Source organism: Pinus tabuliformis, chromosome 8, assembly GCF_031772625.1.
Source record: "Pinus tabuliformis cultivar Carrire ecotype Pingquan chromosome 8, CPIR1, whole genome shotgun sequence".
NCBI classification, from domain to species: domain Eukaryota; kingdom Viridiplantae; phylum Streptophyta; class Pinopsida; order Pinales; family Pinaceae; genus Pinus; species Pinus tabuliformis.
Genome location: NC_142294.1, coordinates 565,395,336 through 565,408,951, shown reverse-complemented (window position 1 = coordinate 565,408,951; position 13,616 = coordinate 565,395,336). Strand labels below are relative to the sequence as shown.

Here is a 13,616-nt window from a genome sequence, read left to right as displayed (position 1 = left end):
TAGTAGTGGAATTCTAAAGAAAAATATGTTATGTTTAATAATATTCATAATAAGGATCTTGATACAGTAATAGACTTAAATTTTGAAAAATAAATATGGGATATATTACATCTCATGCATGAAGGAGACACTAGTAGCTGCACTGTTAAGAAGGAGAAGGTAAAGAGGAAAAAGAAGAATTCCTGTCAAAAGGAAAATATTCAGTCAATGGATCTTATTTCCAAGAATAAAATACAACTGAAGAACAAGCCATGCTTGACATAGCCTTGACTGAAATAGAAATATTGAAGAATGAAAACAAAGATATAAAGAAACTAGTGCAAACATGTGATGAGAGAGAGCATAAGTACAAGGAGGAAATTGTTAGTTTGAAGAATCAAGGAGAATAGAAGGGAAGATGAATAACCAACTAAAGGAGAAAGATGTACAATGTGAAAGATTAATGTCTTAGATTATTTCAACTAGAAGACAGTTAGATGAAAATAATAGGTTGTGTAAGCAGCTAGAAGAGGAGATTGCCTCCATGAAGAAATTAGAAAAGGAAGCCTTTAAAGATGATAATGAAGAATCCCTAAAAATACCTATAGGAGAAGGGACAAGCACAATGTTTAGTAAAGAAGAAAAAAAAAACAAGCAACAATCTCAAAATCCAAAGAATGAGATGAAGAAGGGATTCACTACAAGAAGATCATTTTCTCCTGAAAATGAGTTGAACAAACTTGGAAGATTACAAAGGAGATTTTTTTCTCCCTTGAAAGATATCAAGTGTTTTTCTTGTCATGAACTTGGACATATTGCAATAGAATGTAAGAGAAAGAACATCAAGTTTAATCAGCAAAAAATGTAGCAAATGAGAAGACTTCCTCAAGCAATAAAAAAAAGAATACATTCATTCACCATGTATACAAATAATCTATATGGTTACTATTATATATGCAATGAATTTGGACATAGATCTATTGAATGCAAAAAGTATGTAAATAAAAATAGAAATGACTCAAGAAAACACACATCATTAGTTCCTTTGCTCGGTCATACAACATTCTATTTGTGTAGCAGTCTAGTCCATATGGTCAAAGAATGCAAACTACTATATATCCTAAAGAGTTCTAGACATAAGATGAAGGAAACTTCAAGTAGATCAAACAATGAAGGAAATGCACGACAAGCTACAAAGTGGGGAAGAGGAAGAGAAATGAACAACTTGTTACTTCAATGATGCAATAAAGGAATCATGGTTTCAGTGGGAGTTGCTCTAAGAAACAAGGCAATCATCCAATAAGTATTAGAAGAGCAGAAAGGGGAGAGAAGCCCATAAAATGTGAGAAGTTAATGGATATCGTGAGATCAAAGTTGGCATGGAAAACGTGAAGCAAACAAATACATATACATGCAGAAGAAACAATTAAGTAAATAACAGAGAGAAATCTATATGAGTGGAAATATCATGAGGACAAACTCAGTTGGAAAAAGTGAAAATAAGAAGGAAACCGATGTTATTGGGCAGGACCAGGTTAAGAACTACTGGGAATCACATGTGGAGAAACCTTCAACAAATAAAAATGAAAAGACTCCTACAACTACTGGGAAGGAATTTAAGAAAAGAATCATTCCTCGCCTTTTTAGTGAAGAACAAAATTTTTATAATTAGAGGGAAGAGAAAAAGCCATTCCTCCCTTGATTATCACTCCTCAGCCTTCTGAAACAGGTGCTACAAAAAGCATTGATTCACTTACAACAAGGGATATTAGGGTTGAAACTAAAGTTCTCGTAAATGCTGAAGAAGGTGCCTTGAAGGATTCTAATGATAAGAAACAAGATATTGCTAATGCAGAGATTGGAAACAAGGTTCTTGCAGATGGCACAAGAGTTGCCTTGGAGGGTTCCATTGATAGGCAACAAGAGATTTCCAATACAACAATTGAAAGTGAGGTTCTTGCAAATGCCGCAGGAGGCCTCTTGAAGGATCCCAATAATAAACGACAGGAAATTTCCAATGCAAAAAATTGAATCGAACGTCCTTGTGAATTCCATAGAAGGTGTCTTGAAGGATTCCAAAAATTAGCAGCAGGAAATTGCCAATGAGAAGGCCAAGCATCAAGGTATTTTCAACAAGGATTCAGCTGGCACTAACATGGCTACAAATGTCATTGCTTTTCTTGATAATGATTTGGTGGATGGTGTCTTAGAACAAGAAGTAGATGATCTAGAGAAATTTGTGGCAGATGACATACAAGAAGCAAGAATACTAGAATGTGACCCTAAGCAGGAGGAGGAGCTAAATGACAACAAATATTGAAGATAAGATGTCCAGGTATCATCAAATAATTTTTGGAGCCTTCAACGTTTCATCGAGTAACAGACTTGAGTGCAATATTGTCACATGGATGTCAGAGATCTGGAACGTTTCAATGCATACCTTATATCAATTATGCTTCTCTCTGTGTTACCAGCAGAATAATAAAGATTCTCTGGCAATGGGACCATTATGATAATAAAAGCATTATTCAGCCCAGGCAGAATTGTGGAATGAGCATACGTTACATTGTATATCATTAGTATTACAAGCATCCAAGGAAAGTTACAAATTCGATTGGGGCTATTTGAACTGGTGTATTAATCAATTAATTGGAAACATTATTACAATGGGTGCATGGCATTACAAATGATGTGGTGACATTGATTATTTGAAGCGTCGATCAGTAGCCTTAATACCTATCCAGTCATTGTAATGGTAGAAACATTGCAATAAGAGATGCATTAATATTGAGACGAGAAATCCTCCAACAGCTAGCTCCTTGGGCTCCAGAATTATTTCTCTTACAAATATCATCCATGAATGGAAATTGGTGTCAGAATGCATCGTTAGTGGTTATTATTGTTCAATGGCATTATTATTTTTCATTGGAATTATTATTGTTTGATGACATTATTATTATCAAGCGTTCGATGGAATTATCAAAGTGTTCAATGGCATTATTATTATCACTGCACAATAGCCTTATTTTGTTGCACAATAGTAATCATGAATATGTTGTAATATTCCAACCAATTAATGCAACAAGTATTCATTTCTATTAGCATAGTGGTATCAAAGAACCATTTATGGTTTAATGAAACATATGGTTTATATGAGTTAATATTAACACAAAAATTAATGGTGAATGCGTTCAATATTACAATATTGAGGTTATCGCCATGCAATTACAATATTAGCGCAAAAACCATGGATGCATTGTATATGGAGCAACAACGTTATATATGGATTCATGACTGAGAAATCTCATATATGGTATTATGGTAGCATAATATATAAGAGAAACAACATTATATAAGAACAATAATGTTATGGTTTACTCATTGAGCAACAATATTTACACCGTAAGGCGTTTCCCTTTGAAATGAATTACCCCAGCCGATGCCGTGTCCTATTGTTGATCGTAGATTTGTGGTGTTAGACGATTGAATGATGTTGGATCGTTGATCCTCACACTGTCCTTTTGTCTCCCAACCCAATGGATAACATATTGTATGCCTTCGGCAGAGCAAAATCAGGATGCGGCCACCGTGCGTTTCAAATCTACTGTCAATCCACCACGCCCTATCTCACAATCAACAACGTGAGCTACAGGGTTTTGGGCTACAATCAAAACAGTATGAAAATCGCCAGTGGCACAGTTTTTACAGACTGTGGCATTCCGCAAGCTCCTGTTAATCTCACTGCCTCTCTGTTTAAACTTGCTGGTTCGTCCTACCAAAGTATAACCCTGGGAATAGGATGCCCGACAATAGGAAATTTGCCTGTGCTCAATGTCCCAACAGGGGCGTTTGAAAGAAGCGCTCCATCCTCTACCTCCCATGGATACCCGAAAATTTCAGCCAGACTCCCATACTTATGCTTCCCTCTTGCAGGTCTGTCGCAGTACGAATTTCTTACCCCAAGCCAAACTCGTCCATGCCCACATCATATTAACTGGATTTAAGCTCAATAAATTCTTGGACACCAAAATTCTGATTGCGTATGCCAAGTGCGGGAGTCTGGTGCATGCGCGCCGAGTTCTAGAAGAGTTACCGCAACCAAATGTGGTCTCGTGGACAACAATGATTGCAGCTTACTCCAAATACGAGCATGATGACGAGGCTCTGGGATTGTTTTATCGAATGCAGCGATCCGGTATCAGACCAGATGAGTTCATGGTCGCCAGTGTTCTTCCGGCATGTGCTAGCATGGCAGTTTTGGAACACGGTAAGCAGATCCAAACCAATATCATTAGAAGTGGGTTTCTGTCTGATGTCTTTGTGGGCAGTGCTCTGATAGATATGTATATTAAATGTGGGTGTTTGCGGGATGCACGCAAAGTGTTTGGCGAAATGCCTGCACGAAATGTTGTTTCATGGAATACTATGATCACAGGGTATGCAGAGAATGGAAATCATGAAGAGGCATTGAGTCTATTTTGTGAGATGCAACAGGTTGGCGTTGGACCAGATGAATTCACCTTTGCCAGCGTCCTCCCTTCGTGTACCAATCTTGTGGCTTTGGAGCATGGTAGACAGGTCCATGAAGACATTATTAGGAAAGGGCTCCAGTCTGATGTCTATGTGAGAAGTGCCCTGGTAGACATGTATGCTAAATCTGGTAGCATAGAGGACGCTCGCAAATTCTTTGACAAATTGCATTTACAAGATGTGGTCGCCTGGACGGCAATGATTGTTGGGTATGCTCTGCATGGTTACGAGAAGGAGGCCCTGTGCATGTTTGAGCAGATGCAAGATCTTGGCATGAAGCCTGACCATGTTACCTTTGTTGGTGTTTTGTTTGCTTGCTGCCATGCGGGGCTAGTGGATGATGGGTGGCATTACTTTCATTGCATGAGTCGAGATTATCAAATTATGCCTAGAGTTGAGCACTATTGTTGCATGGTTGATCTCCTTGGTTGTTCTGGGAAGCTTAATGAAGCTCTAGACTTCATCAATAAAATGCCGACCAAACCCGAAGCTGCTTTGTGGGGAACTTTTCTCAGTGCTTGTAGAATCCATAAGAACATAAAGCTTGGAGAATATGCAGCAGAACGTGTTATTGAGTGTGACCCTGAAACTGCCTCCCACTATGTGGTATTATCAAACATCTACAGAGAGGCCGGTAGATGGAATGATGCTGAAAAAGTGCGAAAAGTTATGAAAGACAGAGGTATAAAAAAGATGCTAGGTTGTAGCTGGATTCAGGTCAATAAGACAGTACATGCTTTTGTTGTAGGAGATGGCTGAGACATGAGAAAGGGAACGTGCTGAAACCAGTTTTAAACCACACATGCCATAGACAATTATGAAGATCAGGAGTCATGTGGCTTGTATATATGTGAATCAAGGAGGCTATTGAAGTATGTGTTGACTGTTTTAACGGATTTTGGATTGGTGGTTAAGCTGGGGTGGTGATATTCCTCTACCAAGGTTCAAATCATCAGAGATATTTTTTGCCCTCGTGGACTGTTTTGACCATGTAAGTGCACCGTTGGGTACACCATTCCTTGCAGTTGGGGTAAGGTGCAAGTCTTTGGCAAGTTTGGTAAAACAGAATACCCCAGCTTAGCCAATAGGGTTAGGTGGAAGTCCTGGGCAACTTTGGCAAAACATAATACCGCAGCTTAGCCAAAGGCTTTTAATTTGAATGTTACACCCAGAGTAGAGAGTAAACATGTTTGCCACATCTCAATAAATAAAAACAAGTTCAAGAAGAAAGGTATGTGGCGACTGCATTCTGCCACCGACTTCATCTCCATGACTTGCACAAAAGTTCCTTGCGCAGAACACCCAGTACTGTTGGTACTAGAAAGATGGACGGTGTTCTAGAAGAACATAGTGGAGACTCATGAAGGGAGCTTCAATCAGGACAGGAGGTAGATCAATTGTCTGAAATAGCTATCTAGGATTTCAAAAAAAAATTGTAATCCTATGGACTAAAGGGAGATCAATTGTTTGAAATAGCTCTCGCTAACAAATACGCGATCTTGTATAAATAAAAAGAGAGTACATATATAGATCTTCGTTTTTTCTGTTCTTCCTGTTTTGTTTTTCCCTTTTAATCCTTTACCGATTTTATCCATTTACTGGAGGAAAAGAATACCTGGTCACAATGTGTCTGTCTGATTTAGACTGGTAATTTTTTGTTTCAATAGCTATCGAATGCTGGAGGAAGGCTTATCATTGCAACTGATGGTGTTTGGGATGCATTGAGCTTTGAGAAGGCTGCAAATTGTTGCCGAGGCTTGCCAGCAGAACTTGCTGCAAAACAAATTGTTAAGGTACAAATACTGTTGACAAGGATAAGCGATCAATGTCACCATCTTTAAGTTTATTTTCTATCATAGCCTAACCGATTTAGCTGTAGGAGGCTTTGAGGATAAGAGGACTTAGGGACGACACTATATGCATTGTAGTGGATTTGATCCCACCTGAGAAATCTACACCACCAGCTCCAGTTAAGAAGGAAGGCAAATTTAATAATTTAACTTGCAGTCTCTAATATTATTCAAATTGGCAACAATCTCAATTCAAATTCAACTCAGACTTTTGTGATACCGCTGATACAGAGATACAATATGACCATATAAAAGTTGATTTGGAAATATCATATGCAATAATTCTGGCACACTAACATATACAATTAATCAGTAAACTGCATGATGATAATGAATGCAACCTTTACATTACAGATATGGTCCAGCTTGATGATTGGGTGCTGTGCCGAATTTACAAGAAAAATGGTCATTCTCAGAGAGTACAAGGGGTAGAACGAGATGAATCACCAAGTGTAGATGAAGTGATGGCTTTAGATATAGACATTGTCCAGGAAATCTTTGAGGAGGGGTCAGCAATGCTCGCTGAAACTCTTTGGAGGAGTGCCTTTGTTCTGGTTGCCAGAGTTTGTCATTGTTGTCCGAACTAAGGGAAGTGCAGAACACCCAGGTATGGGTTTTTCTTGTAGAAGTGTTCCCACCTGGTCAATTATCCTCTTCTGGTTGGAAATATCCAACATCTTTCCAATACCTGTCTCTGTCACAGCCTGGTCTCAGGTTGAACGCATGAAGTGGTTCCAACTCTCATCAGTGTTTCATTCTCCTCTTGATGTCTGCAGTTTGTTTCGATTCCAACTTCATCTCTATGATAACCATCTCTGTCACATTGTTTTCTCGAGTTGAACGCATTAAGTGGTTCCAACTCAAATCAATGTTCCATTCTCCTCTTGATGTTTGCAGTTTGTCTCGATTCCAACTTCATTTCTATGATAACCATCTCTGTAACAGCGTGGTCTCGAGTTGAATGCATGAAGTGGTTCCAACTCATATCAGTGTTCCATTGTTCCCTCGACGTCTATAGCTCATCTCAATTAGTTACCATTCCACATCATCTCTTGGAGCTTTGCCATGGCTTCCTTCTTGATTTCCCACATTATTTCCCTAAGCTTAGATTTGAAAGCCATTTTCTCCACCGTTCCATTCATAAGGCTCCCCACAATTCTAGCCAGCGATTTGTGGATCCTCTGCTTGGATGGACTGTCTACAAAATGCGATTGTCTTCTCATTCCAAGTCTATCCTTCTCTAGTAACCAGGGTGGGCGTCCCCCCCCTGGCTCAATCCCATCTTAATCATCTCTGCAACCCTTGTTCAAGAGCCTTTCCGAGTCTATAGGTCTGCTATGGAGCATTTGGAGGCTCTGCCCTTGGGCCTCCTTTCCTTCCCTTAACCTGCCACAATCTCCCAAGTGCCAATTCAAAAATAGTTCAGACCTATGTCACAAGGTTCACCGAACTTCAACTTTGAGGTTCAAAATTCAGCAAACCTGAATTTTTTTTTTGAGGTTTAGCAAACCTCATCGAACCTCTGGGTCATTACCATTTCCATGGTTCAAGCTCATAACATCATGTCGCAGCTCACACTTGTAGTCCATCCAAAATTCGGCAAACCTAAATTTTCTTTTGGGGTTTGGCAAACCTCATCGAACCTCTGGGTCATTGACCAATTCCATGGTTCAAGCTCATAATTTGATGTCACAGCTCACACTTGTAGTTCATTCTTGCAGTTTCGAAGTCCATGATAGCATTTTTTATGTTTATTGATGTTGATTTCTTACTATCTTGTGCTATATAGCGAACCTCATCAAGAAATTCAAACTCGAATCAAACCTAATCATTATTGAACCTGAACTTGAACCCCAAACCATGTGACTTAGGTTCAGACCAAAGCAAGAAAGTGGCAAACCTCAGAGAATTTTCAGGCGTAAAGCATAGAATGAAAATTATGACTAGATTACTCATCCATAATCACAATTTATTGCCAGATTGAGGATGTTATTACGCTGGGGTGGTGTTTGGTTGAACACCAGATCTGCCTGCTTTGGGGCTCTCAAGCATAGTCTATTTTGCTTCCATTAGAGCTCTCAATTTACCTGAGTATATGTGTCCATTGTTATCTATTTTGTGTAGACTGCTAACATATCTGCAGTACTGGCTCTGATTCATCAGCAATTCTGTTGGTGCCTGCTGTCTACAACTGAGTTGATAATTATGACATTTTTCTTTGGAATATTTGCTTCATTAATTTATCTCTAAATGGTGAATTTACTTCAAAATTATGAGATTATTGGGTCTTTGTTAATGGTGGTCAAGCTGGAAATTGCTAGTTTTTCGAATTGGGTTGAAACTTGAAAGTTATGATCTTTCTAGGTATTTTATATTGGTTTGTGTTTTCTAAATGTATATGTTTTTGACAAGTTGGGTAGACGATCATACTATTTGTATGTTGAAATTTCTATGGATTTTTCATGGTTGTGGTGTGTCTGTATATAGTTATATATTGTTGAAAACTAGACAAGCTATAGGAATTGAACCTAAGATCTGTCCTCAAGCAATTAGCTGCTCTATCAATGAGATAGATGCCCCTTCATGACAGGCACCCTTAAGGTTCAATATAAAGTTGCGGATTGCTACCTCTGAAACCCACCCTGTTATCCCCTTTAACACACTTTGGTAAAAAATTGACAGGCTAGGAATTGAATTGAAAACTTGCCCTTTAAACAAGTGTTTGCTCTACCACTAACCTGTGTGGTGCTTTGTGATAGGTACCATTAGCAGTTTGATCTAAAGGTGTTGATTGCAACCTTTGACATATATGTGCTATTGGTGAATAGGGTTGAAAATGTGGGCCAAAATCTATTCATATTTTTGGTATTTGTCACAATTATTGGGTGGTGTGAAGTGAAAACTATGTTGATTGTGTTGGAGTTTATATCAGATTCTATCATTCTTGTAGTGTATCTGCTATTAGTGTATGCATCACCTATGAGTGAACTTTGTTGGAAATTACGAAGTTCTGTTTTAGGTTTCTGCTATTGGTTATCAGGTTAAAAAGAATAGTTTTGTGTTATTTGTTTCTGGTATGATTAAAACTACTATTTAAAAAATTATGCAATTCCTTTGTAGGTCCTTTATTGGTGGATTGGTATTTGTCACAATTATTGGTGGTGTGAAGTGAAAACTATGTTGGTTGTGTTGGAGTTTGTATCAGATTCTATCATTCTTGTAGTGTATCTGCTATTAGTGTATACATCACCCATGAGTGAAATTTGTTGGAAATTACGAAGTTTTCTTTTAGGTTTCTACTATTGGTTATCAGGTTAAAAAGAATAGTTTTGTATGCATCACCCATGAGTGAACTTTGTTGGAAATTAGGAAGTTTTCTTTTAGATAGCCATTTCCAGCTTAGCATCCTTGCAGTAGATTATGTTTTGTAAACACAGACTTATCATTGGATTCAGAACAAAACATGATAAATTGTATCTGAGTTGTTGCTCCTTGAATGTGGACAATCTTTGTTTACAAATTTTTATTAAAATTGGATAATTGTGTTGCAAATTTGAATTGTGGCTATGCATGGGTAATGCCTGCTTATATTTTGGCATTTTTGAATTTTCAATTTTTCAATCTGGTTTTTTTTTAAATAATGTTTTTCCTGTTAACAGATTTAGTTTATACTCGGTTCAGCCTTAGTAAAAGCATTAATCTATTTCTTATGTGTTTTTTGGGTTCTAGGCATTTAATATAGAATGGTGTTTCCTTCCTTTTAGGATTTGGTATGTTATTTATACTGAGGTAAGAGAAGTCCAAAGGAGGCCTTTTTCTGTTATGGCCTTGTATATCTTTGTCTCAGCTACGAAGGATTAAATCCTTGCTTTTCCATGTGATGTACTGAAATAAAAACTAGCTGTAGAGAATATTGTAGAATGCATCTTGTTGCAAGTCCATCATGCTAATAATTGCGTATTTGACATTGCAGGCTGGGCTCGGAATATACGGTGCAGACAGTATCAGGATTTTTTGCTTGTGCTGTCTGTCAAACTGACATCACACCTAGTGAGGGAATTTCTGTGCATGCTGGCCTTCAGATAAGGATTTTGCAGCATGGGGTCAAAACTTTGTTGATGACAAGCATCGCATTTTGTTGACGACACTACATGCATTGTACTGGATTTGATCCCACCTGAGAAATCCGCACCACCAGCTCCAGTTAAGAAGGAAGGCAAATTTAAGAATTTTTTCAGAAGGAAATCCACTGATTCATCGTCTAAGTCAGTTGAAAAGCAGCAAAATATAGACATTGTCCAGGAAATCTTTGAGGAGGGGTCAGCAATGCTCGCTGAAAGGTAGATAGCCATTTCCAGCTTAGCATCCTTGCAGTAGATTATGTTTTGTAAACTCAGACTTATCATTGGATTCAGAACAAAGCATGATAAATTGTATCTGAGTTGCTGCTCCTTGAATGTGGACAATCTATGTTTACAAATTTTTATTAAAATTGGATAATTGTGTTGCAAATTTGAATTGTGGCTATGCATGGGTAATCCCTGCTTATATTTTGGCACTTTTGAATTTTCAATTTTTCAATCTAGTTTTTTTAAAATAATCTTTTTCCTGTTAACAGATTTAGTTTATACTCGGTTCAGCCTTAGTAAAAGCATTAATCTATTTTTTATGTGTTTTTTGGGTTCTAGGCATTTAATATAGAATGGTGTTTCCTTCCTTTTAGGATTTGGTTTGTTATTTATACTAAGGTAAGAGAAGTCCAAAGGAGGCCTTTTTCTGTTATGGCCTTGTATATATTTGTCTCAGCTACGAAGGATTAAATCCTTGCTTTTCCATGTGATGTATTGAAATAAAAACTAGCTGTAGAGAATATTGTAGAATGCATCTTGTTGCAAGTCTGTCATGCTAATAATTGAGTATTTGACATTGCACGCTGGGCTCGGAATATACGGTGCAGATAGTATCAAGATTGTTCGCTTGTGATGTCTGTCAAACTGACATCACACCTAGTGAGGGCATTTCTATGCATGCTGGCCTTCAGATCAGGATTTTGCAGCATGGGGTCAAAACTTTGTTGATGATAAGCATCGCCTTTTGCGCATCATAGATCCTACTCTTCGACCAGAGGTTGAAGGAAGGGTTGAAATATCAGTGTCTGTGGGGATTGCATTGAATTGTGATTTTGCTTCCCCTCAAAAGAGACCATCAATGATGGAGGTATTGCATTTTCTAGAAAAAATGCCATCATCCACAACCGATTAACCAATTCTTTCTTCCTATGTAGCATCCTTGCTTTGACATAAGTCGAACAGAGATGAGGACTAACACCCACATTCCATATTCAACAGCTCTACTTAGACATTGACATAACTCATATAGACATCTCTATGATTGGGACTCAGCAACAGACAAACTCTGCTGTCAACTTAGCGGCTTATGAAATGGCCAGAGTCTTCTTAAAAATTTCAATATTTCTACAATTGAGGATTGTAGCAAAGCTCAGGGATCAAACTTAACTCCATGCTTATGAGGCATCCGCGTTCTCACAGTTTACTTGCAGCTCATTCTCAATTTTAATGGGAAGGTGATATATGGTGTATTATTGTTGCAGTGGCAGGGAATGGATTTTATCCATTTACTGGAGGAAAAACATACCTGGTCACAATGTGTCTGTTTGATTTAGACTGGTAATTTTTTGTTTCAATGGCTATCGAATGTTGGAGGAAGGCTTATCATTGCAACTGATGGTGTTTGGGATGCATTGAGCTCTGAGAAGGCTGCAAATTGCTGCCGAGGCTTGCCAGCAGAACTTGCTGCAAAACAAATTGTTAAGGTACAAATACTGTTGAAAAGGATAAGTGATCGATGTCACCATCTTTAAGTTTATTTTCTATCATAGCCTAACCGGTTTAGCTGTAGGAGGCTTTGAGGATAAGAGGACTTAGGGACGACACTACATGCATTGTAGTGGATTTGATCCCACCTGAGAAATCCGCACCACGAGCTCCAGTTAAGAAGGAAGGCAAATTTAAGAATTGTTTCAGAAGGAAATCCACTGATTCATCGTCTAAGTCAGTTGAAAAGTAGCAAAATATAGACATTGTCCAGGAAATCTTTGAGGAGGGGTCAGCAATGCTCGCTGAAAGGTAGATAGCCATTTCCAGGTTAGCATCCTTGCAGTAGATTATGTTTTGTAAACACAAACTTATCATTTAAAATTGCAAAGGGAGTAGCCAGAGGCCTGTCTTACTTACATGAAAGGAAGTTTGTTCATGGAAATATTAAGCCAAGCAACATCGTTCTGGGCTTTGACATGGAGCCATGCATAGCAGATTTTGGGCTAGAAAAGCTACTGGACACTGTCAATGTCAAGTATAGTAGCTCTACTATCCACCTAAGGAACCTTGAAGGTATATTTTCAAGGAGCAAACGATGAGAGGTTGTATCCTCCATGGTCACTCTAGAAATCCTTATAAACCCATGTAAATATGGTCTTTGATTAATATAAAACCTTAAGTTACAAATTTCTCTCTCTCTCTCTCTCTCTCTATATGTATGTCTTATTGATAACCAAATATGTATATATTATTTAGACGTATCTTTCTCTCAATTATAAAATCTCTTAGATTTTCGGCCAATCTTGCTTTAAATTATAAAAAATTGTGAAATATTGGCGAATCTTTTGTTAAAATATTAGACCTTATAAATAAAAGGAAAATATTTTCTACTAAAATATAATTTACTCATTTTCCACACTAGGGAAAATATGCCTACATGCCTACTTTTCATCATCTAATAGGTTTTTATGATGCACTCCTGCAAATCTATTTGTTTGTTTTGATCCCTTTTACAACAAAGGTCATGTATGTGTTAATCTAACCTCCACTTCCCTCAATCTTGGGAGATATTAATGTGTGCACTCTCACTTCATGAATATCAACTCTAGTAATTAAATTACATCCATATCCTTGAGAGCTTGTGTTATCCATGTTGATGTAATTAGATGTAGCCTTAAACCTATTTATTTAAGGAGAAGCACCATTAGGAAATTTTAGGAAGCTTCTCTCAAGAGTAGTAAGTTCCCACAAATTCTATTTTGTATTATTATCGAATAAGAATTGATGTTTATCTTCCTTTTTTATTCAGTGACCTTATCTTCTTTAGCACATCTCTAAACATATTTAACTACTCTCTAAAATATCTTAATATGTTGTTAACAGGAAATCTATATAGGATTCTTTATAAAAGTTGTTACTA

General features: G+C 37.6%; 1 protein-coding gene and 1 long non-coding RNA gene across 2 annotated transcripts; both read left to right on the top strand.

The window, feature by feature from the left end:
- The first annotated feature begins 3,479 nt into the window (after nucleotides 1-3,479).
- LOC149236720 (pentatricopeptide repeat-containing protein At3g24000, mitochondrial-like) lies at nucleotides 3,480-10,912 on the top strand. The gene is made up of 2 exons (XM_089372463.1): nucleotides 3,480-5,191; nucleotides 10,333-10,912. The coding sequence occupies exons 1-2, from the start codon at nucleotides 3,811-3,813 to the stop codon at nucleotides 10,443-10,445; spliced, it is 1,494 nt and encodes a 497-aa protein (XP_089228589.1). The 5' UTR covers nucleotides 3,480-3,810; the 3' UTR covers nucleotides 10,446-10,912.
- An 898-nt stretch (nucleotides 10,913-11,810) lies between these two features.
- On the top strand, nucleotides 11,811-12,612 carry LOC149236719 (uncharacterized). Its single transcript, XR_016268430.1, has 2 exons — nucleotides 11,811-12,192; nucleotides 12,279-12,612. It is a non-coding gene; the product is annotated as an uncharacterized LOC149236719 (long non-coding RNA).
- Nucleotides 12,613-13,616: the final 1,004 nt, after the last annotated feature.

What these genes read in the sequence shown, in the direction of transcription:
- LOC149236720 (XM_089372463.1), top strand. Translation starts at nt 3,811, where the DNA reads ATGTCCCAACAGGGGCGTTTGAAAGAAGCGCTCCATCCTCTACCTCCC. An exon ending in AAAAGTTATGAAAGACAGAG is followed by an intron (nt 5,192 to 10,332) that starts GTATAAAAAAGA and finishes TTGACATTGCAG; the next exon opens with GCTGGGCTCGGAATATACGG.